At 40.4% G+C, this 26,091-nt stretch overlaps 2 protein-coding genes across 3 annotated transcripts; both read right to left on the bottom strand.

Annotated features, from left to right (window-relative positions):
* Nucleotides 1-1,180: 1,180 nt before the first annotated feature.
* Nucleotides 1,181-20,866, bottom strand: mapk14b (mitogen-activated protein kinase 14b). Of its 2 annotated transcripts, none has more exons than XM_068720415.1 (12): nucleotides 20,415-20,866; nucleotides 13,538-13,667; nucleotides 10,462-10,520; nucleotides 9,305-9,416; nucleotides 8,537-8,566; nucleotides 8,255-8,302; nucleotides 8,045-8,159; nucleotides 7,193-7,264; nucleotides 5,366-5,445; nucleotides 3,903-3,981; nucleotides 3,499-3,672; nucleotides 1,181-3,360 (listed from the first exon to the last, which is right to left on the bottom strand). In XM_068720415.1, the coding sequence occupies exons 1-12, from the start codon at nucleotides 20,531-20,533 to the stop codon at nucleotides 3,293-3,295; spliced, it is 1,086 nt and encodes a 361-aa protein (XP_068576516.1). In that variant the 5' UTR covers nucleotides 20,534-20,866; the 3' UTR covers nucleotides 1,181-3,292. The 2 variants fall into 2 exon arrangements, with proteins under 2 accessions (XP_068576516.1, XP_068576515.1); XM_068720414.1 differs by lacking the exon at nucleotides 5,366-5,445 and adding an exon at nucleotides 4,805-4,884 and having other exon boundaries at nucleotides 20,415-20,865.
* Nucleotides 20,867-22,652: 1,786 nt separating this feature from the next.
* On the bottom strand, nucleotides 22,653-26,091 carry tmem167b (transmembrane protein 167B). The gene is made up of 3 exons (XM_068720417.1): nucleotides 25,966-26,091; nucleotides 24,867-24,998; nucleotides 22,653-24,375 (listed from the first exon to the last, which is right to left on the bottom strand). The coding sequence occupies exons 1-3, from the start codon at nucleotides 25,973-25,975 to the stop codon at nucleotides 24,293-24,295; spliced, it is 225 nt and encodes a 74-aa protein (XP_068576518.1). The 5' UTR covers nucleotides 25,976-26,091; the 3' UTR covers nucleotides 22,653-24,292.

Genomic DNA, 26,091 nt, shown 5'->3' with positions numbered 1-26,091 from the left:
TAATTACACATCTGAACAAATCTCACAAGTGTTCCCTTTATTTTACTAAAAAAACTATTAAAATAGCCCTTGCAGTTGCAAAACTATGCTCATTTTAGTATGGCTATGCGAGCAGAGGCCTAAAAATAAGCCCAGGGTCCAAGAGGTACCAACGTTTGAAGAAGACTCCAGGAAAACAATCCCTACATGGCCGTCAAGTAAATCAGAAGTTTGGCCAGTGTGGTTGAAACTTGCATTACCTTCATTCATGAAAAGTCTCTTGGGACCATGCTCTAAACCATACCAGAAGTCAGCAATTTAGATTTTTATGTCATTTTTTGATAGATTTTTGTCAATTTTTAGTCGCTATACTTTAACAAACTCCTCCTAGGGAATTTGTCTGATCCTCTTCAAATTTGGTCAGTAGCCTACAATCTGAGAACCTTTGTGATGAAAAATGGTTAAAAGCTTTACGTTTGGTTGAATGGCTTAGCCGCAGCGGGTGGCTACTTTACGTGATTCCCCATCAAAAAAGCTGATGTAACTTGTTCCAAACGGTCCTAAACTTTCCATGCTTGATAACACTCATGGCCTGAGGATGTCTACAAGCTAATTTTCACAAATACTCACAGTGCCACCTGCTGGCGAAAGGAAATCTGCGTTTTATGACAAACGGCATCCGATTTACATGACTTTTACAAGATGTGGGTTACACTTGATATAGAGCAACATAATGCATGTTTGCGCGTGTTCTGTATCGCCACACAGCGAATACAGGACGCGGTGGACTATTTGCGAAGCATCATTTCCGGCGACAGGCAGTCCACGCGGGAAAAAATGTCCGACTCGTGGGCGCGCTGTCCAACGGTTGCGGACGTATATGGCCTCGCCGGCCAGAGTCCCTGCCGGCGCCCCCGACGTGCGGGAGGATGCGAGGGCCCGTTCATCGCCGCTCGCAGCTTTATTATATTAACATTGAGTTTTGGTATTATGTGTGCAATGCAAGTACCCATACTTGTGTGTCGAGTGTTTCATTTATATTCTCGCTTAAAGTATTATTTAGATTATTATACTTGTTTATTTCCGTCTTATTTTGCCTTCTTTTCCATCAGGTTCGGACACCCTACTACTACGTGCTGTGCTGCCGCCCTGTGGTGGCATATTGACAGCTGAAACTTACCACACAATATACTGAACACTGTTACAGGTTTGAAAAATAGTAGCCTTTATTTTCTAATGGTGGTATTTACAAGCGGTGTGGCGTTCGGTCTTGATACATTTTAAAATGTAAAAACATATGAACACATCTCGGGCAAAGAAAGCCTAAACTAATTACCAAATTAAGTAATTATATTTGGATATGTAAAAACATAACTATTCTTTTTAATGTAGGCAGTTGTTTTAAAACGACAGAGAACGAGGCTTCAGCATTGCCCTTCAGCATCCAGTGAGTAAACGTACACTCTTTCCCACAAACATGTGCCCTGCTAAATTATTCAAATGAATGGCAAATATATTTCTAGCATTACTCAAAAAACAGTCAATATTACAAGAATCACAGAATAATAGCAAATCTTGATTTAACACACAAAGAATAAAATACATTAGAAAAAGCACTATATAAAAACAGGCTGTTGCAAATGAAATTGTGAAGACACTGATGTTTGGTTGACATTAGCCAGAGCATCTGTGGATGTAGCTTGTATGTCACAAGGTAATCTGACCCCTAAAATAGTTTACATAGAAAAACATTTTGTCAACAAATGTTTGTAGTACACTTCAGAACTAGGAGTCTACTGTTTTAGTGGTTTGTATGTCAATAAAAAAAAATATGTAGTTGAAATACATATCTTCCTTTGATGTTTTTAATAAAATGTATCTTTAAAAATGTGATTCTTTTGGAGGGCAGTACCTCAGTGAACAAAATAACTTATATGAAACCACTCTGAAATGAACAGTTGATCAAAACGACTTAAAAATATATGGTTGTCCGCAAAATCTTAACAATATTGTTGTTTCCGATAAACAAGCTGAACTGCAGTCCCCACGGCTTAACTGACGTTTTAGATTATTGACAATACATTTGGTTTCTGATACAGTAAGCTTTCCATAAATAATAAAAAGAAACTTGAATTTTGACAAATAATATTCTCTTTTACATCGATATACAAACAACATAACAAAAGATCATAAATACAGGGCAGACTGGTGCCCCCAACATTCAATAAACATTAATAGTACTGTATTCTATAAATGCATTATGATAAAAGTACATTGTCAGTTGTGGTGGGAAACATCACATTCCAATAAACGAATAAGCCGAATCTGGCTTTATCATGCAAAGGTGTAGGTCGTGATAATCGGGACGGTAACATTCTTCTGAAACAACAGGACTGAAGTGGTGATATGGATAAAAGAGTAGAAACAAAACAAATGTTAAGTACGTGAAATAGATACAAAAGCCAAGTCTCCATACTCTCCAAACTCATATTTTGGTGTAAAAAAGGAAACTGTAAACCTTCAAATCCAACAATGAGAGCTATGAAGCCTTGAATTTACCATGTAGAGATAAATATTTGAGATTTTAGCCTATCCTATACATACTTGTGTTAAATTACATACTGTATCTTTTTATATACCATTTTAGGCTAAACTCTAGTAATAAAATTCATACTGTCAAAAGGGGTCGGCTGAGATGTGACTCAGTAATTATGACTATTACACAAATACGCTGACTGTTTGACTGAAGTACTTATGTACAAATACTGTTTGTTATATTTACACAGTTCTATGCAACGATAGAAATAACATTTTATTTTAATGCGTGGAGGAAAGATACACAAAGACACACCGCAGTGTGAAACGTTTCTATCAAACTTTTTCCCCAATAATTTTAATTACTGCTAAGTGGTACATTTTTATAAAATACGTATAAGGAGTTACATTTCTCCAAGATACTGACATATAGTTTCTAGTTTTCTGAATCAAAGAGGGGTTCAATACAAACAAATGTTTGAGGTAAAAACTTACTAAAAATATAAAAGGAGAATTTAAAGTCCGCCTCAGCGCCTTGGGATGCAGAATAACAAAAACAGCAATGTTTGGGGACAGAAGGAACAGGGTGTCAAGTTTTATCCCCGATTAAACAACGTCCCCTGGAGATGAATGATGGCAGGCACTTGAATGTTGTGTGTGTGTGTGTGTGTGTGTGTGTGTGTGTTTGTGAAGAAAGTGGTGGATAGTCACAAGAGACTGATAGTCCTTTAAGTTTCTTGGAAAACTAAAAGATGGAAGAAAAGGTGCCTCGTCCTCTTCAGGATTCCATCTCGTCTCCATCGAAAGACGGCGGCTCAAAACTAAGTACCTCCTCATAGGTTAACCCTGAGAAACGATAAATAATGCATGAGGTTACTTACAAATTATTTCTGAAGCAATCTGTTGGATGCACAACTTGCATCTACCTATTTTTCCCCCAGCAATTGAGGTTATACCCCAGACATCCACAATGTGCCAACTTACTCTTCCATTCCTCAATTTCCAGCTCGCGGCTTTCGAAGCTCTGGTCGTAAGGCTCCGCTTCGGGCTCGTCGTCTGGGTCGTGGTACTGGGCAAAGTACGGGTGGGCCAGAGCCTCAGACGCTGTGATCCGTTTGTCTGTGTCCAGCACCAGCATTTTCTCCAGCAAGTCCACCGCTTGAACACAGCAACAAGAGAACAGTGATGAACATGTGAAGATGCAAGACAAAAATCACATTGCTGTGGTCAGTATTTTTCATAGTGGATTATTTAAATAAGACAAACATGAAATTGAGAAAATCCCTGACCAAACAACAACAAAAAGGTTGACTTTATGATACCACTAGAGGGACTCACTGAGCCAGGAGTAAAGTCAGCCACGGCATGATGCGGAAAAGAGAACTTACCAAGAGGGTTGGCACCAATAAACACATCAGCAAAGTTCCTCTTGGGCATGTGGGGAAGTGAGTTAATGTAGTTCCTCGCCTGTGACAAACGATTAAAAAAACAGTAAAACATAACACTGGGGCAAGTGGTTGCACTTTGTGGTGCTACAGCTCAAAATGGACAACTCACCCAAACATAAAAAATACATGTTTTTTCTCTTACCTGTAGTGATATTTATCAATCTAGATTGTTTTGGTTTTAGTTGCCTAGTTTTGGAGATATCGGCCTTTGAGATGTCTGCCTTCTTATGAATATAATTGGACTATATGGCACTCGGCTTGTGGTGATCAAAGAGCAAAATTACATTTGTCTCTTTCCAGAAATCATGACTCAAGATAATCCACAGACCTTGTTGTAAGCAGTTTGATCCCAAACTAGGCAACTCACACCAAAACAATCCAGAAGGATAAACAGCTCTACAGTTAAGAGGAAAAATATGTATTTTTTGGGATGAACTATCCCTTTAAATTTTTAATTTTTTTAAAATTTTTAGATTGATACTTAATTTGCCAGGTGCAAAAATTATCATTACTGTACATCCTTCCAGTAAGGCATGCCCTAAGCACTTTAACTACCACCCAAACCACAAACATTATGCCCTAATTTTCAGGACCAATGTGTGTGACCAATGCCACGGATAGCTCATCAGAATACACTGGCAAAGCACTCTGGGAAGCCTTGCTGAGACAAGCACATTGAGTCAGAGAAGAAACAGGAAGTAAGTTGAGTGAGAGCAAAGGCTAAAACGCAGATGCAAACAGTAAGAAACTTAAAAACTACACAAAGTCTCGGCTGTGTGTGTGTGGGGGGGGGGGGGGGGGGGAGCCAGTGCTCATGGGAAGGTGGAGGGCACGTGTCTCACCTCATGGCTGGGCATCCTGCTTATGAGCGAGGCTGGGGGCGTCCCCGTCAGGCGCATTATCTGCTGCAGCTGGTTTATATCTATAGCTTCCGAGTCAAGGGGCATCATAACATGACGGTCAGCATGTCAAAGAGCATGGGTGGTTAGGATGGGTTGTGTATGGAGGGGTGGAAAGGGGGAAAACATAAACACGCAGGGTGAGGATGAAGACACTTTCTGAGCTTTGCTAGACAGCAACCTTACCCTGACTATAACCTATATATATATCCATGTATTTACAGAGATTTATGGATGCTGTAACCCAGCGCTACACTACAGGCCTCTTACTTTGTCATATGGAAATAGTGCATGCTAGAAAGAAGTGGGAAATAAAGCCTTAAGCTAAAGTGCAAGTAGAGCACAATTTTAAAACAGAATTTTAGGGCAAAACAGGAGCAGCGCAGAAGTAGTAGTAGCAATACAAAGTAGTAAAGTAGAGTGTCGAACTCTTGCCAAGGCAACACAAACACAGGCAGGAGGGGAAGCCCACCAGGATGGGGCGGGACGGTGCTCGACACTCACAGACTCTGAAGAGCTTTTCATCAAGAGCTCAGGCCCTGGGGTTCCGACGAGCATCATTATAAGCTTCAACTGATCAATGTCTACCACACTCGCATGAAGGAAAACAGGGATGTAGGGTGTTTGATAAGGAAAGAGGGGTGAGAGGTACAACAGTCAAAGCTGTCATCGGCGAAGAAAATATTCTTTCATTCAATCAAAAGTAAAAAAAAGGGAAACCAAAAGTCAACAAATGAATGTGTACTGCTACTGGTTACAACATTTGGATGCTAAATGAAGATTGATAACAAAAATCATGCCGTGCAATCTTAGGTCATTTTGTAAGTTTTCAGGCAAAAAAGGTCAAGATTCAAACCTCAAAGTCAAAATTCAAGCAACTAGGGCTGCAACTAATTATTGTGTTCATCATTGATCAGCAGATTGTCATCAATTATTTGGACAATGAAATGTCGACAAATAGTGAAAAATGTGTACTTCAAAGCAAAACATTTTCAATCTACACATTATATAAAACAGAGAAAAGCAGTAAGTCCTTTCATTAGAGAAGTTGGAACGTGAGAATGTTTTGCTTCTATAACACCTAAACCGATTGGCTAATGCATTAATCCGATAACCTCATCCTTGTCGGTTTCACAAAGCAAGACGACCCACAAACGTCAGCAAACTTTTGCTGACAAAGTGCATTTCTAAAGTCATTTAAATGTCAGCAATCATTAGAAAATAAGGATGATTTACACACTTGATTATATTTAGATGCAGCTCCTGCACACTGTATGTTAAAATGTGTAGGAGGTGCTTTGCTTGTAGCACCGATACTCATGTAAAGATCACCTTTTACTGAGACAAATAAAGTAGGAAAGACCAGACAGATTACTGTACTCTGTATATTCGACAATGCTTTAGGTGGGTAGCTCCACAAAGTGATTTTGATTTAGTGTGAGGACACACACACACACACACACACACACACACACACACACACACACACACACACACACACACACACACACACACACACACACACACACACACACTGCAGTGAAGGAGTGAATGGTTTGATTGATCATTCAGAGCAGGAATCACAAACACAAGAAACACCAAAAAGCTTGTGTTTTTGATCTTGAAGAGAACAAAGACCTCAGTAAAGTGGGCCAACGTCTGTATTTGGTGTGGTATGGTGTGTGTGCTAACACAGTGTCTTCCTGTGTGTTACTGTACTAAACATAGTTATGTGTTCTGCTGCTGCATGGGAAGCTTTGTGGGAGGGGAAAACAGGAAGGTGTGCTGTATCTCGGAGAAGCAGTAAAGACAACAGTGGGCAGCGCTGAGTCATAGACTGCAGGGGACTCTTAACTCCCATCACATGAATACTCACTCACTCACTCACTCACTCACTCACTCACACACTCACTCACTCACTCACTCACTCACTCACTCACTCACTCACTCACTCACTCACTCACTCACTCACTCACTCACTCACTCACTCACTCACTCACTCACTCACACACACACACACACACACACACACACACACACACACACACACACACACACACACACACACACACACACACACACACACACACACACACACACACACACACACACACACACACACACACAGCATTGCTTTTGAGTCAGCTTGAAGTAAGTACAACTGTGTGTGTGTGTGTGTTTGAAACACTGTGGCGTTAACAGAGTACATACACAGTAGAAAAGTATGCATCCATCTACTACCTCTTCCAGATCCAGCAAAGACCTACAGAACAGGGTGACTCCAAGGAGCCATTCTATGTTTGCATGGCAATGACAGCAGTGGAAGGATACGGTCTGTGCCAGGGAAGAGCGTCTGTCCAGTAAGTAGTTCAGCCATGATGCAGCCCACCGACCAGATATCAACTATCACATGTTATAAAGAAAAATATGCAGCACAGTGAATACTTAAAAATATGAAACCACTTGTCTCAAGCTAAAGTTTTTCAAAAGCAGAGTGCAGACCAATAAGGCTGCCCATGAGACTCATATAGGGATTTCACAATCATTTCATATCAGCTCTTACATATTTGTGGCAAATTCAACAAGCATAATTTTTTGTTGTTGTTGAATATTTTAGAAGTGTTGTCATCATTGAGCAGTACATCCGCTGCGAATCCACTCTAAAAAGATTGAGCTGAACTCTTTGTTTTATTCAAAATTGTTTGCATTTGAATTTTGTGTTCAGGATAAAAAATAAAAATAATAATTTAAAAATAATTTAAAAAAGCATGTTGTTTGGAAATATTATATTCTAAAACAGGAGCTCTATCAACAGTGCCTGTTGGCACAGCTAAAAGGCAATTTCTTTTTACATCTATTTGACCATTTATACCAACACCACAAAGCCATGTAAGACAACTGCTTTGGCTGGTGTTGCACCTTGACATCATGTTGATTAGAAAAATTGAAAAGCTCGCCTAGTTTCTCTATAATCGCCCAATCATGTCTTATCTAAAAAAGAACAAGTGACACTACAGAAGAAAAAGCTACATACATCTATATTTCCACATCTATATATAGCAACGTATCCTGCAGAAAACAAAAACTTCCATTATTCCATTATCAAATTGTGTGAAATTGCAAATTATGTACTTTTACATTCAGTTGTTGCTCAAAACCTTATGATTACATAATTGTGTGTACCTGTCATGTTGTAGTGCATCCAATTGAGCATGATCTCGGGGGCGCGGTACCACCGGGTGGCTACGTAGCCCGTCATCTCATCGTCTGTGTGCCGCGCCAAACCAAAGTCCAGGATCTTAGGGACAAAGTGATTTCATGAAGATTTTCTACTCCACGTGATCATCTAAAATCATATACCGTGAACCTTGTTTCAGGAGGACCATTTCTCACCTTGAGCTCACAGTCTTCATTCACGGCCAGATTACTGGGCTTCAAGTCCTGAAGAGAAACGGGGACAAGAAGGAAAAGTCAAGACTGCATAGAGAAGTAATGGAGAAGTATCCTGCCGCTCTCCGCCTGTCCATGTTTATGTCAACCAAACATCATACAGATGTGGTATTCATTGTTTTGGCTTTTGTCAGGAGGTTTGATCAGCATTAAGACATGTAATCTCTGAACAAGACAATCTATCAGGACTGAAGTGTATTAAAAGGCATTAAACGGTCAACTTACTCTATGGATGATATCTGCAGAATGGATGTACTGTTGGGAAAAAAAAGAGAGAAGGAGATTACATTTATATTATACTCTCATTTTATAGAACACAGTACAGGATATTTAATTAGCTATTTTTGTACCTACATCATAGTTTACTGTGTTTGTGATCACGTTGGATACAACCACCAAAATACTGTAAATTCTGGCAACCATTTCCCTACTACTCTCTTCTTTTTAAATCCACAGTGGCTGAACACCAAGTAACGGGATATTGAAATGTCTCTTAAAGAATACAACAGTTTGTTGTAGATGCCATTTTTTTTTTACACATATTGCAGAGTATGACAATAAAAGGCTTCATATAGCAATAAAAACGATCAACAACAGAAACAGAAATAGAGTTAAACAATCACAAAGAGGTTTCAACAAGTCAAGCAAGCGTGGTGACGAGCATCAAGCATTTTGTGCCATCAGAAATAGTGATTTACAGTAACTTCTGTCTCAGCTTTGTCCTTCTTACTTTGGGGTTACTGTGTCAGATGTCAAAGTTCAGTTGTCAATTAAGAGCTTATTACCGGCACCATAACTACAAAAGGTTACAGAAAAAAATGATTTGTAGGGCCATCAGATAGACTAAGAGACAACAGTTTCTTTACTAAATCTCAAGTATGTTTTGGTTAGGTGAAGTTAGTAGCTTCAGTTGAGCGTAGTAAAACAGCCTACTGATCCACAGGGAGTAAGTGTTGAGCCGAGTTCTCCTGTTATGCTGGATACTTCACTGACCTTTAAGCCTCTGAGGATCTGGTAGATGAGGAACTGGACGTGGTCATCTGTCAGCTTTTGACACTTGACGATATTGTTGAGGTCTGCACCCATTAGATGGGTCACCAGGTACCTGCGAATCATACAGTACAGCCGATGAAATGTGGTCTCCAAATGTCTGTCTTTGTCTTCTGCAGCCGTCTTTAATTCATTGTATTTTGTTCTAGAAATAATTATTGTGTTATAGTTTATGAAGTGCTTTGTAACTTTATTGTGACAAATTATATTAAATCTCTGTATTACCATCAGCATCATGACTTTATGAATCATTGAATTAATTTATAACTTGTTCAGTATTCTGTGCAACTTTGCTAACGTTAAAGGAAAGCCAGTGGTTCAGGCATAATTTATACACTTTAAGAAAGGGAAAGAAACTGGCATGAAGAGTAGGAAAAGGAAACGGTTTAATTGTTTCACTTATATTTTCTTGATAGTGGAATGTTTACTCAGCCAATAGATCATTAGAAGAAGACCAAATAAAATACAAGTGTATATGTCCAGATTCTGCCTGGTACATCTGCTCGATCCGACTGCAGGACACCAGTTGTCGGCCGCCCTGTAAACATGTGCGTGCATCTGCTTCTCTTGCAGTGCGATAGAAGGATTGGTTGCACAATTGATTTTATTATATCTTCATTGTGCAACTTCAGTGCCAGGTGTCTGTTGTTTTGCTTCATCTCACATTTCAACAAATGTGCTACATGCTGATGACGCCACACCACGCTGAGAATTCAAGGACACTAACTGAATATTCTGTGTACACACACACACACACACACACACACACACACACACACACACACACACACACACACACACACACACACACACACACACACACACACACACACACACACACACACACAGCCAGATGGCTGTTACCATGGAGACTAGCCGTGATGTGCACAAGTTCAGCACACGATCACGTTGGTAAAACCTGCCAGTTGCTGGACTCGCATGAAGTTCAGAGCTGCAGGGTTATGATGCGTCTGTAACTCTACCAGTACCATCGTGTTCATCTTGTTCATCGTCTGCTGATGTGAAGACTTTCATTGTGTGAGGATGAGGGAAACTAAAGAGAGCTTAAGACAGAAGGAAAAAGTAAAAGTGTGACTTACACATCGTTGAACTCCTCTAAGCTTGTTGCTGGTGTGAAAACGTCTAATAGACCGATCACCTGATGCAAAAAGAGAGATCAAAAGGTCAGAAAACATTGTGACAGAGATTACATTAAATTAACAAAAACACAGTTTTCATTGAGTGTTTAATAAACAACCATTTGATACATTTTAATATCAGCATATGTGTTTTAAATGCAAAAGCAACAATGACAGTAAACAACTGTGTGACATTTCGACCATTTATATAAAAAGTATCCTATTGTCGTTATGTCTGAAGTTGAATTATATTTAGTCAAACAGGCAGACAAGCTTTCCTTGTTACACCACTCCGTTTTCAAGGACTCATGCTAGCTCTTGTGACGTACTCTAGGTTATCCTCAAGCTGTTTTGGGTAACAGTAAATTTAGTCACATTAATGGAGCTGATAACAACCACAACAGATATGATTTCAGAGGAAGCGGCGAACATTATCTGGTAAAGTTTGGGCATCATAGTGACAAGACAGGAACCAGTGGTGTTATATGAAGTGTGAACAAAGGACAATATACCTTTAAGACATGGATTACATTTAACTGGTTTCACATGCTTGTTCAAACAAAGCCAAGTTCTTTCTAACAACATCTTAAATTTGACTGCTTTGGGAATTAGATACGTTAAAAGTGCTTTTTAGTTGGTCAACATGCCATTTGCAAGATCTCTTTACTACAGATAACTAGGTTTGTGACGACATGACAGGCAAAACAAAAATAACATGTCAATGTGACAAAGTATGATAGCGCTAAGATAATTATGTGCACATAACAGACTTGTTTTTCTGTTTGAACAGAGCAGAAAAAAAGAGAAAGAGGACAAAGACCGGAAGCACATTAGAGGAATATCATGTGTGTATGTTTGTGGGTATACAGTACATGTATATGCACACATTCATGCATGTATGTATGTGTGCATACTAGCACACTGGCAGAGAGCAGCCCTGAGTGGCAATCCTGCCCCTGGCCTCTGGAGAGAGACAGAGGAGGCTAGGTCTTGTAATAACACAGGCGCAGCCCGCCCACACAAGGCACAAAACCACAGCTGATTGGTGGGCTGGAGCCACAACAATCCAGCTGATTGGTCCACACAGGCCTTCCAAAATCAAAACCCAGGGAGTCTCCTGGCAACAGCATGAGCACAACACAGAATCCCTCTCTGGTTAAAGCATAGGTAGGTATTAAAATGCTTTGATGATTTAAGAACAAAAAGCACAGCTTTATGCAATACTCCCTGTTAGGATGAAACAGAAACTGGCAACAGGCTCACTAATGACCACAAATATCAATATAACCTCTTAAATAAGCTGCTTGCACCCACCTCCACACCATGATTTTGCTGTAAACGTCTGTTTTTTAGTGACATTTTTATACGACATCGGCATCTTGTATTTGGCACAGTGATATAGGCACCGACTCTGTATCATCTTAAATAATCCTAGTAAACCCATGTAAACCCAAATGAATGCACTGAGATATTTTACCAGTAGCAAAATAAAATAGGATTACGGACGTTGTATAAAAGTGATGCAAAATGTTTAAATTAAATTAAATGTACTTCCTTAAGATGGGCTTTCATTTCCACATGGGATCTGCTGTACTGTTGGCCTTCAAATGCTGCTGGTGGGTTTGCCCCCCTTTGAGACTTCCCATACTTCTCTGAGCTGCAGCTTCTTTTTTCCCTCTGTGTGTGTGTGTGTGTGTGTGAGAGTGTGTGTGTGTGAGTGTGAGTGTGTGTGTGTTATCTAAAACTGCTGTGCTTCACAGCGCCTGCAGGTTGATGATACTAGAGAAAGCACTAGCGCACCATGTCACTCACCAGTGAGCTCTCATAACAAGCTATTTCTACCTATTACAATGGCCAAAAGCAAACTATTGAGGGAACTCTTTTACATTGCAAAATGCAACCTTTTTCAACCCCACAAAGACCACAGCACAAACAGAGACTTCTAGTTTTTTACACACACACACACACACACACACACACACACACACACACACACACACACACACACACACACACACACACACACACACACACACACACACACACACCTTGAGAAATCATAACCACTGCTGTTACATAACATAAGAGGCTGCACACTGGTTGGTCAACGTGTTATCTGAATTTACCAACAACAACACACAGCAGGAGCTGTGCTTGTGTTTTGTATGTGGGCAAGTGTCTGCAGGCGCGGCACCTTGTACTTACACATAAACACAGAATACTAAAACACAAGCAGAGATTGTAGAAGGGGAACTTAAGCCACTGCCCTAACACATTGAAGTAAAATGGCATGAGCCAAAATTGCTGCAGCAACAAAATGACAACAGGAACTGGCACCAGAGAATGTGATGGGAATGCAGTTGTAAACCCGTTTAGTGACTCACTGCATGTTGTGCAGCACTGCTCACCAAGCACTGCTGCACAACATGTTATTTTTGCAGTCAGCTGAATGAGGCGTAAGGCCGCACGACCAACTGCGGTCTATAGTTTACAGAGTGGATGTCTGTTTATTGATGTATGCGTGTACATGTGGACGAATAAATTACCTGAGTGACTGTGTGTCAAATGCACGCAGAGTGTGTACATGGCACTAAGTGCCTGCAAAATGGAGTTGTGTTTATCTTCTTCACAAAAAGGAGTGTATGTGAACGGATGAACTGGAACTTTTCTGGTGGCCCAAAGTTCCATTTCACACTTAGAATTAGACAAGTTTCTAGTTTTAGCTCAGTATCAATTCTTATGTTACATGGGTCTCCATTCACATAGCTCCAATCCTGAGGGCAGACCTAAATGAGCTCCAGCAATCATTACAAGCTACAAGTCAACAAGGATACAGACAGTCTGACAATGTAACTAATGGTGAATAGTGCCTGCTTCTGCACATTACTACTTGCTGTGCAAACCTCATGTGCAACATCATGTGCACACATATGCAATTTTTGCTTAAGAGCTAAGCTACAGAACAATGCACACGCGCACACACAAGTCGGGGCCCGGGCGGTGGAGGTGAGGGCGGGTTGGCTGTTAGCCGACTTACATTCTCGTGCTTCATGTGTTTGAGCAGTCGCAGCTCTCTGTAGGTTCTCTTTGCGTGGATGATGGACTGGAAGGGTCTTGACAACTTCTTCACTGCAATCTTCAGGCCGGTCTTCACATCATACACCGAACTGAAAGACAGTGTTTGAAACCAGTTAGACCGTGGTTGTAAAAAGTAAAAGCATTCAGGCTAATAATACTAATTGTCATATCAAAACCATAAACATTTCCCTTTATTCAATTGAGAATGACACGTTTCACTGGACTGCTTAGGTGGCCTTAACCCAGTAAACAAAGCAAATAATTGCATAACTCTTGGTTTAGGTTTGCTTCTTATTACACTCTGCAGCCTAAGACTGTATGGGGGAACATGACTGAACATGAAAACATTGTGTACAACAACAAATGAGTGTGAAAACCCACCCATCTAATTCTTGACTTTGTTTAAAGAATGGTGGGTAGGAAATAAAAAGCACATGATGTCCATGACCACTTGACACGTGCCATTAAAGTCTATGATTACAGCTCCATTTGTTAATGTTTTGTTCTTAATTCATTCAAGAAATGACCTAGTGGCTACAACATGTCTGTTTGTTGAACCAATCCCTCAAAGCATTATTATAAGAATGTTTACAGTATTTCAATAACAAGAACGTAACAATTAGGTATTACAAATTATTTTAATAAACAGGAACAAAAAGTAAGTAACTGTTAACGTTGCAAACGCAGAAGCTGATTTTTGCATATCCACGTTGACTCAGCACCTGCCATTCTGCTGGAGCTGTCCATGTAAGTGTGCATGGCTGCTTGTTTTAGTCCTCATTCATTATCTTACTCATTTCATTGTAACTACCATCACCATTGTCACTGTGGAGGCAGTGTGAAAGAAAAAAGAAGAAAAAGGAAAAACAGGTGTGGCAAAAAGAACATAGACAACAGAAGTGTAACATGAAGCTGAGAGTGAAATGTGCTCTCTATTGATGCAAATTGAGCAATAAGCAAGGGCTGTTACTAAAATTGGTACAATATGTTCCAAGATGGAACCAGTAAAAAATCAACACACTTGTCCACTGACAGACAGACTGACAGAGAGAGAGAGAGAGACAGACATTGTGAGGGTGGTGGAAAGAGAGGCAGATGGGCTTTGCCTCCCCAAGAAGCGTGACATTGCTGTATTTCCTGTGTGAGGGAACACAACCCACTTACAATAAACCACATTCCTTCCAGGTCAATCACTTAAGCTGCATCACAAATGGATGATTTCAAAATAACACAAAAGAAAGAAATCTATGCTCAGTGCGCCAAAAAGTATTGTTTCCTCTTCTTGTGGTCTGACCATGTGGGGGTGGGGGAATGTCAATGGGTGTTTTTCATCAAAATGCTTTTCCAAACTACAGAATAAACACAAATCCAGCGGACCTGCAGTGATTGGTTAAAACTCATATTAGTGCAAGCCACTAAAACCACCTGAACTACTGACCCAGTATCAGCTGCACTGTGGCCCTTTCAGTTAAGAGTTTAAGGCCATGTCAACACTGCGTGTTACGGGAGGAGATGAGAGTCATTTCCCTGGAACATATTGCACAAACCGGTGATTTGAACTGTCGACCTTTCCCTGCACATGACAGGGAAATCAGCATACCTGTGCTACAGTGCACAGCACCACCAAAAGCATTAAAGCATTAAAAATAAGTCTGCCTTGGTGCACAAAGTTATGGTCCAGATTGCCACACGTCCATAATGATAACATTAAGATAAGCAGTGTGTGTTTTTGCCAGTAAGTCGGAGATAATCTCCCACACCCACTGCACTCTATGTTCCAGGCTTGCAGAATAACTGGTATATGTGTCACATGTGAGGTAAAACCCCTACTTAGTAAACGCTAAGAGTATACCAAATGCTATAAAAGAGTATACGCTAAATGACAAAAGAAAAAGACACGCGCACAAATAACTGATGCTGATCTGCAGGACAAACAAGACGGCTCTAAGCATACACCATCCAATTAGTCTGTAATAAATGGAAGTGCAATAACAAATCACCATAAAAATGTGGGCTGTAAAAAGGAGCAGCCTCATGAGACCAGGATCACAGGGAAGGAGCGATCGTCAGCGGTGCGTTGTTGACTAACAGACGACAGAGTGAGCAGACGGGCAAATGTGCACTTTAAGTGACTGGTGGAAATGTCTGTAGTAAGCGTCATGTCCTTCCTCTTGCCATCAACTCACTTTACTTCAGAAATTAGACTCACCAGAGATTTGAGAGACGGAGGATAAAGGCTTTCACATTTCTCACCCTTGGCGAAAACAACCCTCCACAACAGTCAGTGTAACAGAAATGCATTTCTTGCGCAGCTTAAATTAACCGGTGCATTCATGGCGTTTCTCTCAGGCGTGTATGCATAAGATTGCTTATCAGAGTTTTGACATGTGGGTGCACTCTTGCTGACAAACATGGCTGGCACTAGAACATATTGGCGCATGCACGTTAAGAGCCTCGTGGCTTCATTTTGAGTGATTATAATTAACATAAGTGTTACGGGAAGCGCAGACATTTCAACATGCTGTGTATTTCATCTAGGATGTTATATGTCGTCTGTAAAATTACAAGCATCTGGAAACATTTCTATTTTGAATACTTTCAGCATTAAATCCGATGTCAAAGGCAGCATCACATCAGAAGCACATGATGAAGAGAAAATATCACCAAAACATCCCTGTGCACATTAAAATGACCAACAGTAGTGAGATTAATAAAAAAGACAACCCGTTTCACAAGCATTTACCTTCTGAGACACATCATCCATACAACATTTAAACAGGAACGCCTAACCCCATGAGTGGGCATAATAGTCAAATGTGTACTTCCCCATCTATGAATGAAAGAATACACAAGAATACCAGAGAAGTTATTGAAGTATTCCTTCAGAAACTTAAAAATCAATCTGTCCTTACGAATCCTCTCAGTCCTCATGGAAAGTACACCATCAGGTATATGGGCCTGTGGTTATTAAGAATAGTTTTAATCGGTTTATGGTTATGACAGGAACTAACAAGCGTGCGATGACAGTCAGGTAGAACATCGTGGACTCAAAGGCAACATATCAAGATGGGAGAAGGGGAACACGTTTTGATCGAGCATGTTTTTAGATCATCAGATCTCACTCTCGTGATGCACCTTAAACTTCAACAGTAAGCACTTTGTTATGCACATTATGACCTAAGGCACAGAAATGCTTCCAGTACAACTCAACTTCACCTGTTCACCGCTCGCACGGTATTATAAAAAAGGGCAAACGGGTTTCAATGCTGACCTTTTATCAACAAACGCATGGCAAGCATAATGATTTATTAATCTGGCTGTGTTTAAAAGAAGCATGCTTGCTGTGATTATGGCCTTGGTAGATGTAAGATAACATGGTTCAGGTGTTTACACAGCAGTAGCAATAACGTCAGTATTTACAGCTCTAACTTAATAATCACATACACACACTCATTTTCCAATCTGCTCTGCTAACAGTGCTACTAATGAAAGCAAACCTTAATACTTAATGAAGAATGAGTCTCCTAGTGTATCCACCTCACGTGTGTTGTTTGTGGAATTTGTATAACTCAATTGCAAAAAGTTGTATCTTTTTGCATCTCAGCACCCAATGGTGTCTGCATACCAAGATGTTTTGGGGCTCTAAAGCCTGATCCATCATTTTATACCAAAATTAATGGTTTTACTCTTCTGACATCACAGTAATACAGTCATGAGTCTCACATGACTGAATGGAGTTATTTAAATTGCTGGTTTTAAGCGTAAGCTTTCTGTTTGTTTGGAAAGCTGACAAGTCAGTGCACGCATCTCTGTGGTCAAAACCAAGCGTGTCAGCCAAACTCGCCACAATTTGCACCTTCTCACCAAATTGACATCATAGAGCTGGGCAATACAGCAACATCATGTTGGTTTCATGATACGAGACTAAATATGAGCTTAGATTTTGGATATTGTGATATGGCATAAGTGTTGTCTTTTCCTGGTTGTTTGTGGGACATAAGTGGAAGACATTTAAGGACGCAGAGGCAATAAGCAAAGCACACGTTTTTTTTTTTAATGGAGTGCCTTGAGCTGGGCCTGTGCACAGAAACATTTTTGTTCCATAAAATAAGTAAATCAATAGCAGTTTAAATGTGAATGTGTTTTGAGAATGAGGGAAACATCCAAAGAGCAATTATATGACTGTCTGAAGGAAAGCAGGAAAACTTAAAAGCTTCTACACAACTTCCATGTTATGATGAGCAATAACTGCGTTTGATGATTTCTGCAACGCTTGTGAAGATAACTGCTCTGTTGTAGAGCCATGATGTGAATATTTCCAAAGAATCTTTTACTGGACCGTCTGTGTATATGCTATTAGTTAACAGTTGGGAAATGACAATTATGATTACATCAAAACCAAAAAGACTTAGATATTGTTTTATTTTTAGCCATGATTCATTCCCCTGCACTGAGCTAAAAATGAGAAGTTGATTTAATATGCACACATGTCCCGTGAGCCTGTGAGTACATGGCTTGTTTTTTTTGTGCTTTTCTTCTCAGCTGTGAAGCTTAGACCGGACAACACGAGGCACTCAACACACTGTCCATATTGTAATCCCAGCCAGCAGCATTCAGTGCGAGCACTTTCTTACCACACTAGCCCTGGATCCCCTCCAAGTCTGACATTTAGAAAATAGAACAAAGGTCAGAAATAAGGAGAAAGTGGTCGTGTTGTTTTCTTAGAAGACTGGTGAAAATGATTTACGACCCCAGTCGCAGTACATGCTTTCAATATTTAAAAATTCAAGGCTAGAGCCGGAGGAACGTCATGGCAGCAACAACAAAGACTAGTCCAGCTGACCAACAGCCGGGACATGCTGGAGTAGGTGCTGTGAGGTTATTTATACATTTCAGATACCTTCTAAAGGGTTTTAAGGACACCCTGCTGTTTGGACCACTCTGCCTGCTTAATTGATTCTATTGAGTTAGTGTTCAAAAGACTGTGTGATCATAGGATGTTTCCAAGCTGACAACTCCTTTGCCCTGGTTTTGGATCTAGTCAAATACAGAAGAAAACAATGAGGAATTTCCTCAAATGCAACGATAAAGGAGCTGCAGCAGGTGACACAGAGGATGGGAATATTTGGGAATCCTACGATTCAGCTAGGTAGTTGAGCTAACTGGTCATGATGAGGGTCACTTTCTGGCCGGAAGCTTAAGTCTTTTGTGTGTCTAACAATAATGAAATGAACATGTAATTTACTGACCAACATCACTTGTTAAATGTTTTTCCTATAATTGTTCTAATAATATTCACTGATGAAATTATTCATAAAACTGGAAAATCACACTAGAAATTGAACTTATGACAAAGATAACAAGTCCTCTATGTCAAACAGCTAGTAACGACTTCTAAATTAATTTGACTCTAAAAAATGAGCCAACAATCAATGCCCCTGGGTATTCTAAAAATCTAACTATTTTGACGTAAAAACATACTTCTATACTGCACTGTGTGCTCTTGGGCTGAGTTCTGTTTTTTTGTTTTCGTTAACTTAACTGTATCAGCAACATACAAAAACTTGATTTTTGGCATTTGTTAATTGTGCTCTGTAATAATCAGGATTCTTATGTGAATCCATAATTTCCCCACACCTCTACTGTTTTGTGCAAACTGTGGAGCACCAAGGCAGGACATCACCACGTTACTAATCAAAGAGAATTGAATGGGAAGATGAACACACCTTTTTTCCATTATCAGCACTCTCTTGGTCATGATAGAGGTGGATGTTATTTATACACATCACATTTAGCCTCAAGTAGATTTCTGTGATGACACATGTACATTAACAGATGTATGCCCAGTGATTGTTGTGAGTACAATACAATAAGGTCATGGTTAACCCTTCATTCACTACTAATAACTGCAAAAAACACATTCACATCACTTCAACAGTTGAAGATGTGGAAGATAAATTACACTACGACCCCATCTATGACTTTGTGATGACTAGAAGGCGTCACAGCTGAGGCCACTACCTAACCTCGGGACTGTGAGTCATGGGTGTACCACAACGGGGGAAAAAAGGGGGTGACATCATTCTAGAGTCATCACTGTCGTCGAATGGGCTTCTGTAGAAAGCTCTCACTGTGCACGAGGGGGGCCTACTTTCCGAAAACCACGTGACCTTCTGGTACTCTGCAGGCTGCACCCAACTAGAATGCGTAATGCACGCGATGTGCGGATGTGTAAAGTACCAGGTTGTACATGCAGGACTACAATACTGTTGTAGTGGATGGCGATTATTTCGCTAGGTGTTGGTTAACCCTCACTGTATCTAATGGGTAAGGCACTTATTTTGCAGATGATGAAAGCATGGACATGCCACTGATCAGCCTTCTTTAAAAAAAAGAAAAGCCTGATAAACATTTAATGAGCAGTCCGTCTGCATGTTTAACACTGGGGATCTAGTGCAACTTGATCACGGAGCTGTCGGCAAGCGTACTAGATATTAATGGTAACGTTACATACATGTGTTTACCGGACAAGAGTGAGCAAGACAGCAGAGCAAAAAAAATGTGCACAAAACAAATACAATCCCCACCCGCCGAAAAAATGCAAACCACCCCGAAGCGTGCACGATGTCTAGTCGGTTGACAACAGCCAGAGTAAAAAATGTAAACAAAAGGCACCACTGATATTCCCCCTTCCTTCCACTGCTACCCTTCACAGGTTGACAAGCAGCCCGTGGGGAGGTAACTCTCACGGGCCTCTGTGGGTGGTGGGAACCCGTTCGGCCGTTGTGCAACCGTGCCGTGTGCTCTCGATGGTACTCTCTGCAACAACTGCTTACCATACGGATCCGTAAGCACCGGAGCCGACGGGAGATAAGTTCTGGTAGCGCTCCGGGACCTCCCACACGGTTTTGTTGAGCTCCTGACGATAGAAAGTGGGTCTCTCCTTCTGCGACATTCGTGCGGATTTAAGAGCCGCGTATAGCGACAAAACAAGCCAGCGGAAACTTCTGCCCTCTCTCCTCTCCACCCCGTGTGGCACGACGTGGAGTGGTGCTGCTCCCTAAGAAACTAACAACTGAGACGGTGCTCAATCGCATAAAACTTCCGCCGCCCAGTCGTGCAAATTCGGTGCAGTTGTGCAAAACAAAAAAATCTCCACCTCTCCGTGTACGTCGGGGCGCTTGGAGACAACTTCCTCTACTAAACGCGCTCGGGTCAGGAAGCAGCCTGGACTAGCTTTCGCTGAATTTTTTCGCACTATTCTCTCGCTTTGCTGGGCTCGCGGAGAACGTGACTGCGCACGTCCCTTCGTCAGTGAACGCTCCCGTCAATAATTATCTTCTCGCGAGAACTGGGTCGTCTTTGAGGAGATTGACAACCAGGGGATACCCCCAAATCCCGCTCCAACTCATATCATGAGTGGGAATCTCCCTGTCAGTCAGTTAACAGTTATACCTGTTTAAACGTATCTCAGATATAATGACGTAATCTAATACATTCTCAAAAGTGTTTAGAGAAAGATATCTGACTCATGACTGAACATTACAGCATTATTATATAAATTCTAATTATGATTTTTTTTTTTAAATACAGATCAACCATTAAGACCCTTTTATACCAAAAAAATAAATACAAATAAAATAAAATATATATAACATTGATTGCACAACTACCAGTAGTCATCAATTTATTATGGCACACACCTGAATATGGTAAAGGAACATAAGTTGTTTTTATTAACTGCAAAAGTTGAATGTGTAATCAAGGTGTGGCAGGACTGATGACAAGGGAAGGTCCAACAGCTGATTAGGCAATTTGAAAAACTACATCATTATGGACAAAGGATATTACAAATAGGCCTTTTTTATGGGGAAAAAAGTGATATAGCGGTAGAAAAGTTCCATTTGGCTGCATTGGTTTTAAGGTCCTAGTACTGTGCTTACCGGGACAGATTGTTTATGTTATCAATGACACCTGTGATTTTTCTTATGTGATGAGTCAAAATGTCTGCTGCGAAAAAGGTCTATTTACCCTATACACTGACATATAAAGTACCAGTCCAAAGCAATGGAGTACAGAGTACAGTAAGTTAAACCATAAATTATGAAAACATGGCACTGTTATAAATCTGCTGGGAACAGGTGTCGTGAAAACGAAAGCATTTGTGGTCAGGGCACTACCGGCAGATGCCACCCAGAGGATTAGGTGTCTTGCAAGTTAAACGGATGTACAGGGTTCATTGGGGGAGATGGGAGACACTGCATATAGATAGTTACCTGCCTGCGTCTTTAGTCACAGTTTGTTAGAAAAGAACTTGTGGGAGAATGAAAAAAAAGGTGTAAGAAAGTTGTATGGCCTAATGGGACCAAAATAATATTTTTGACTTTTGCATGCTGTGTTTGGTGAAAGTTCAACTTGTTACAATAGCATAAAAAATATATATATATATAGAGAGAGAGAGAGAGAGAGAGAGAGAGAGAGAGAGAGAAAAAGACTTATGCTGTGGGGCTGTCTATGTGGTTTCTCTGTTGCAGAAATAGAGATATCTTTGAAGAAAACTTAAAATGAGATTATTTTACAGTAAGACAATAAAACATAAAGTCCAAAAAAAAAAAAAAAAAAGTCAAAACCCCAAACATGAAGTCAACACTGCACATGGATGGCTTTAAAAACTACATTAGGAATGAATGACTCGGTCCTAATGTGACTCGACAGAGTCTAAAATGGGTTTAAAAAAAAAATGGGTCTAAAAACAAAGTGCAAATCTGATGCAGATGTATACGCACACATATGATAGAGGCTGTAACTGCTGTCAAAGCTGCCTCAACTAAATATTAAATTCATGTAGGTGAATATGAATACATTCAATTATTTCAGATTTGTACATCTTTTGAATTGATTTGGAGGATTGTTTCCCTTTTTGTTAAAAAAAAAAAACCCGCAATTGCACCCAATGTGATTCAAATCAATAAAACATGAAAAACCTCCAAACGGACTGGTGCAATACATTGAATAAGGGATGAATGCCACTGGATTTTTTTTTTTTTTTTTTTTAAAGACCACAAACACAGAAATTGTCTGAATAATGTTTTATTCAAAATTGCATTGCATCTTCTCTCAGAACAATTTATTACTTTAAAAATTTAAAATAAAGTGGCAGAATTAAACTCTGAATAACAGTATGTAATTAAGATGGGATAAGAAGCACCATCACTATTTGGCATTGCATTTAAATGTTTTAAATGTTTAGGCAAGTCGGATATAGATATCCAATTTTGACAGTATGTTGAGATAAGCTTCTTTCAAAGTTATTCTTCTCTCTGCGATACTCTACAGTTGCGGTAGAACTTGGTCTCCTACGTGTATTACAATTCACGTTTTTGTGACATTTAAAACATGTTATAGAATTAGATGTCAAAGTAAATACAACATACAGCTGTGCGACATCTGTATTCCAAACCTAAAACAGCTTAAAGGAGCTATATACCACATTCATAACATAAATAGAGTGGCGCAATGGCATCCTGAGCAGAGAATGTAGCCGCACTCCCCGTTTGTGTTGTAATCGGAGCTTCTTTGTTCTTCGTTTTGGTAGCTGGGCCGGCTGCGTGTGCATGTTAGAGCATGTGGGTCCGGCTAGTCTTTAAAACTGTTGGTCCTCCCCGTTTCTTCCCCTGCCTCCCTTTGTGTTCCTGTCCCACTGCTAATCGCCACTGCTCTTCAGTGTGCACTACCCAGGCTGGGCATGCATGGGAGAGCAGTGTTCATATGGTGGTTAACACTGACTCTGCTGTCCCAACCCAGCAAAAAAAAAAAAAAAAAAAAAAAGCACGGTGGTGTGACGTCGTTCTCACGGAAGCTAGGTCGCCCTCGGTGAGTGTCAGCACCGTTGCCATTGTTAGTGCTGTTAGCATTGTTAACACAGCTAGCACTGCTAGCCACCGCCATGTCGGCTCAACCTCTTCCATGTTTTGCTTGTGATGTCAGAGGTGAGAGCCGCGTGCAGGCGATCCCCGGCCCAGACTCTGAATTTTGTTTATAGCTCCTTTAAGAGATGTCAAACAGCACTGTTGAGAAAAGGTAAGAGTTCTAAAAAAAACATAAAATATAGTGTACACAAGAACATCTTTATATATTAGTTTTGTTTATCTTCCCCTACACCCTTGACACAAGAAGTGATACAGAAAGAAAAAAACAGCATAGCTGGGAGCAAGCAGAATTGATCATTTTCAGTTTGATCACACATAACCCCTGGCAAATCTCTACTGGTCATATCTTTTTTCCAAATATATATAGCTAGGCTAATTTTAGGTTGTGTACAGGTATAATGCACACACTGCCCTTCAATGTTCTGCATCCTTCAATATAAATATTTATGGGGTGTGGATGGAGACAACAAACAGTGTTACCCTACAATAGAATGATCCCATGTGACCCAACCGTCCATCTCCTTTGTAATAACTGCGGAGAAGACTCCGGATGCCCTTTAATGTCTGTAGTGCATACAAATCATCAAGGGAAGAGTTATGTACCCAATCACCAGAGGGGGGCAGCACTGGCTAGTCTTTCTCACAGCACCACAGGGCCAATGGGGTTTCATTGGTCAGGTAATCCAAGAGGTTTCCCCCCACAACAAGGATTAGCACATGACCACGATGATAAGTCCATCTCTAGCCTGCACCCGTCCAGTGTCCTTTCCAGCCCAGCCTGACTATCATTTTAAGAAGACAACGTAGAAAGCCGTGGCCAAACAGGAAATTGCCACGGCAATGTGAAGCCGTGTCCCAATCACTGCAGCTGAGAAGAGAGATGGAGGATAACAAGGGTGAGTGAGGAAAATTGCTGGTCAAACACAAACATACAGAACAAGGAGAATATTGTTTACCATGTAAACAGATGTGTTATCAGTGAGGTGAGTGTTACATCACAGTGTGGTCTGTAAATGTTTGGGCAGTGCCACTTTGTTGTTTTGACTATATACGACAGAACAATACATTTTAATTGAAACAATGACAGAGTTCTGACTTTGAGTTTTTACACGCGTTTATCTCTACATACATAGGCCCTTTTTCACATTGGACATTGTTGCTTCTTTTAGCTTGGAGAGCACAGGTGGAACTAACATTAAAAATGTTTGTTTTTTTCCATTAAAGTATTCAAAGCTCTTCCCAGAAAGATACACAAAAGATGGCAAAGACTATTGACATGTTTCTCCATTTCAGAATTAAAGTTGATGAAACGTTTTAAGTGTTTTATAGAAATTACAGAGGTGTGTTGAAAATATCTACCTTTGTAGAAGACGCCCCACACTCCTTTCTTCTCTGACAGCAGCCAGCTGTTGAGGCGAGGCACCTTCTTGAGGTATGCACAGGTGCAGATGAACAGCAGCCCAAAAACCAGGATGCCATCGAGAGAGTACACTAAGGACGGAGGGGAAGATAATATCACACGGTCTGCCTTACCTGCCAAGGAGCTTGAGTGCATTACTCATTCAGCCTACTTCCACAGTACAAAAACAAGTTTTCATGTAACTTAAGACAGTTGTGAGATAATCCACTCATTATAGCTAAGGTACTGCACAGGTTTGTCTTAATTGAGGATGTCATGTTGGGACAAATACTACACTACATGAGCAGTAAAACAATGGAGCAACTGTTTTAAAACAAAACACTAATGATTGATGTTATGGTGTTTTTTTTGCGTGTAAAATCCCAAACAACCATCTTTGATGTGTGTACTAATGTCCATCTTTGTGGTAAATATGTTGATGTTTCTGCTGCTTTATGTCTGATAGTGTCTCCACAATTTGAAGTTACGTTAAGTCAAACACTAACATATAAACCCAGTTTTGTGGTGGATTTTCCCTTTAAAATACATGTTACACGTTGTGCTGTTGACTGATAAATCCAGAGTTTCTTGCAGTTGCAGCAGCAACTTTAATAATCTCGTGTACCAAAATCAGCGGTGGACGAGAAAAGAAAAAGCTAAGTTAAGAACTAACTAACCTCAGTTAGCTTCCATGATAAGTACGCTTTCTTGCATTCATAGATTGTTGTTGTGGTCTAACTATCTGGATGTTTTTTAGCATTAGCCACAGACACACTAGCGTTAGTCAAAGCTAGTTAGCACGAAACCTTGTAATGTTAGCCTGAGACAAAACACGCTGTTACCCACATTAATGGTTTGAAGAAACGTTTCACTAAGAATAGAAAAACTGTGAAATAAATCTGCAACTGTAACAAACGAGTGGTATGTTAAAATTCGTACAGAGGGCCACGTCTACAGCTACTCTAACGTTAGCTTCCTCGTTAGCCGAGCTAGCCGAGCTTACAGATCCTGTTCTGCTGCTGACACTTCTAAGCTTGTTGAATAACACAACACACTTACCATTTGTCATGTTCGCGGTTTGCTTTTTGACGACGTATAATGACTGTTTCCTAGATTAGCAGTCCATCATGTAACATAAGGTGGAGATGCAGCGGTCTACTTCGCTTCGCAGTCACTCGGTTGACA

Source organism: Cebidichthys violaceus, unplaced genomic scaffold (assembly GCF_023349555.1).
Source record: "Cebidichthys violaceus isolate CVI_PGR_0920_01 unplaced genomic scaffold, fCebVio1.0.p SCAF_25, whole genome shotgun sequence".
Classification (NCBI taxonomy): Eukaryota; Metazoa; Chordata; class Actinopteri; order Perciformes; family Stichaeidae; genus Cebidichthys; species Cebidichthys violaceus.
This window is presented reverse-complemented; position numbering and strand designations above follow the sequence as displayed.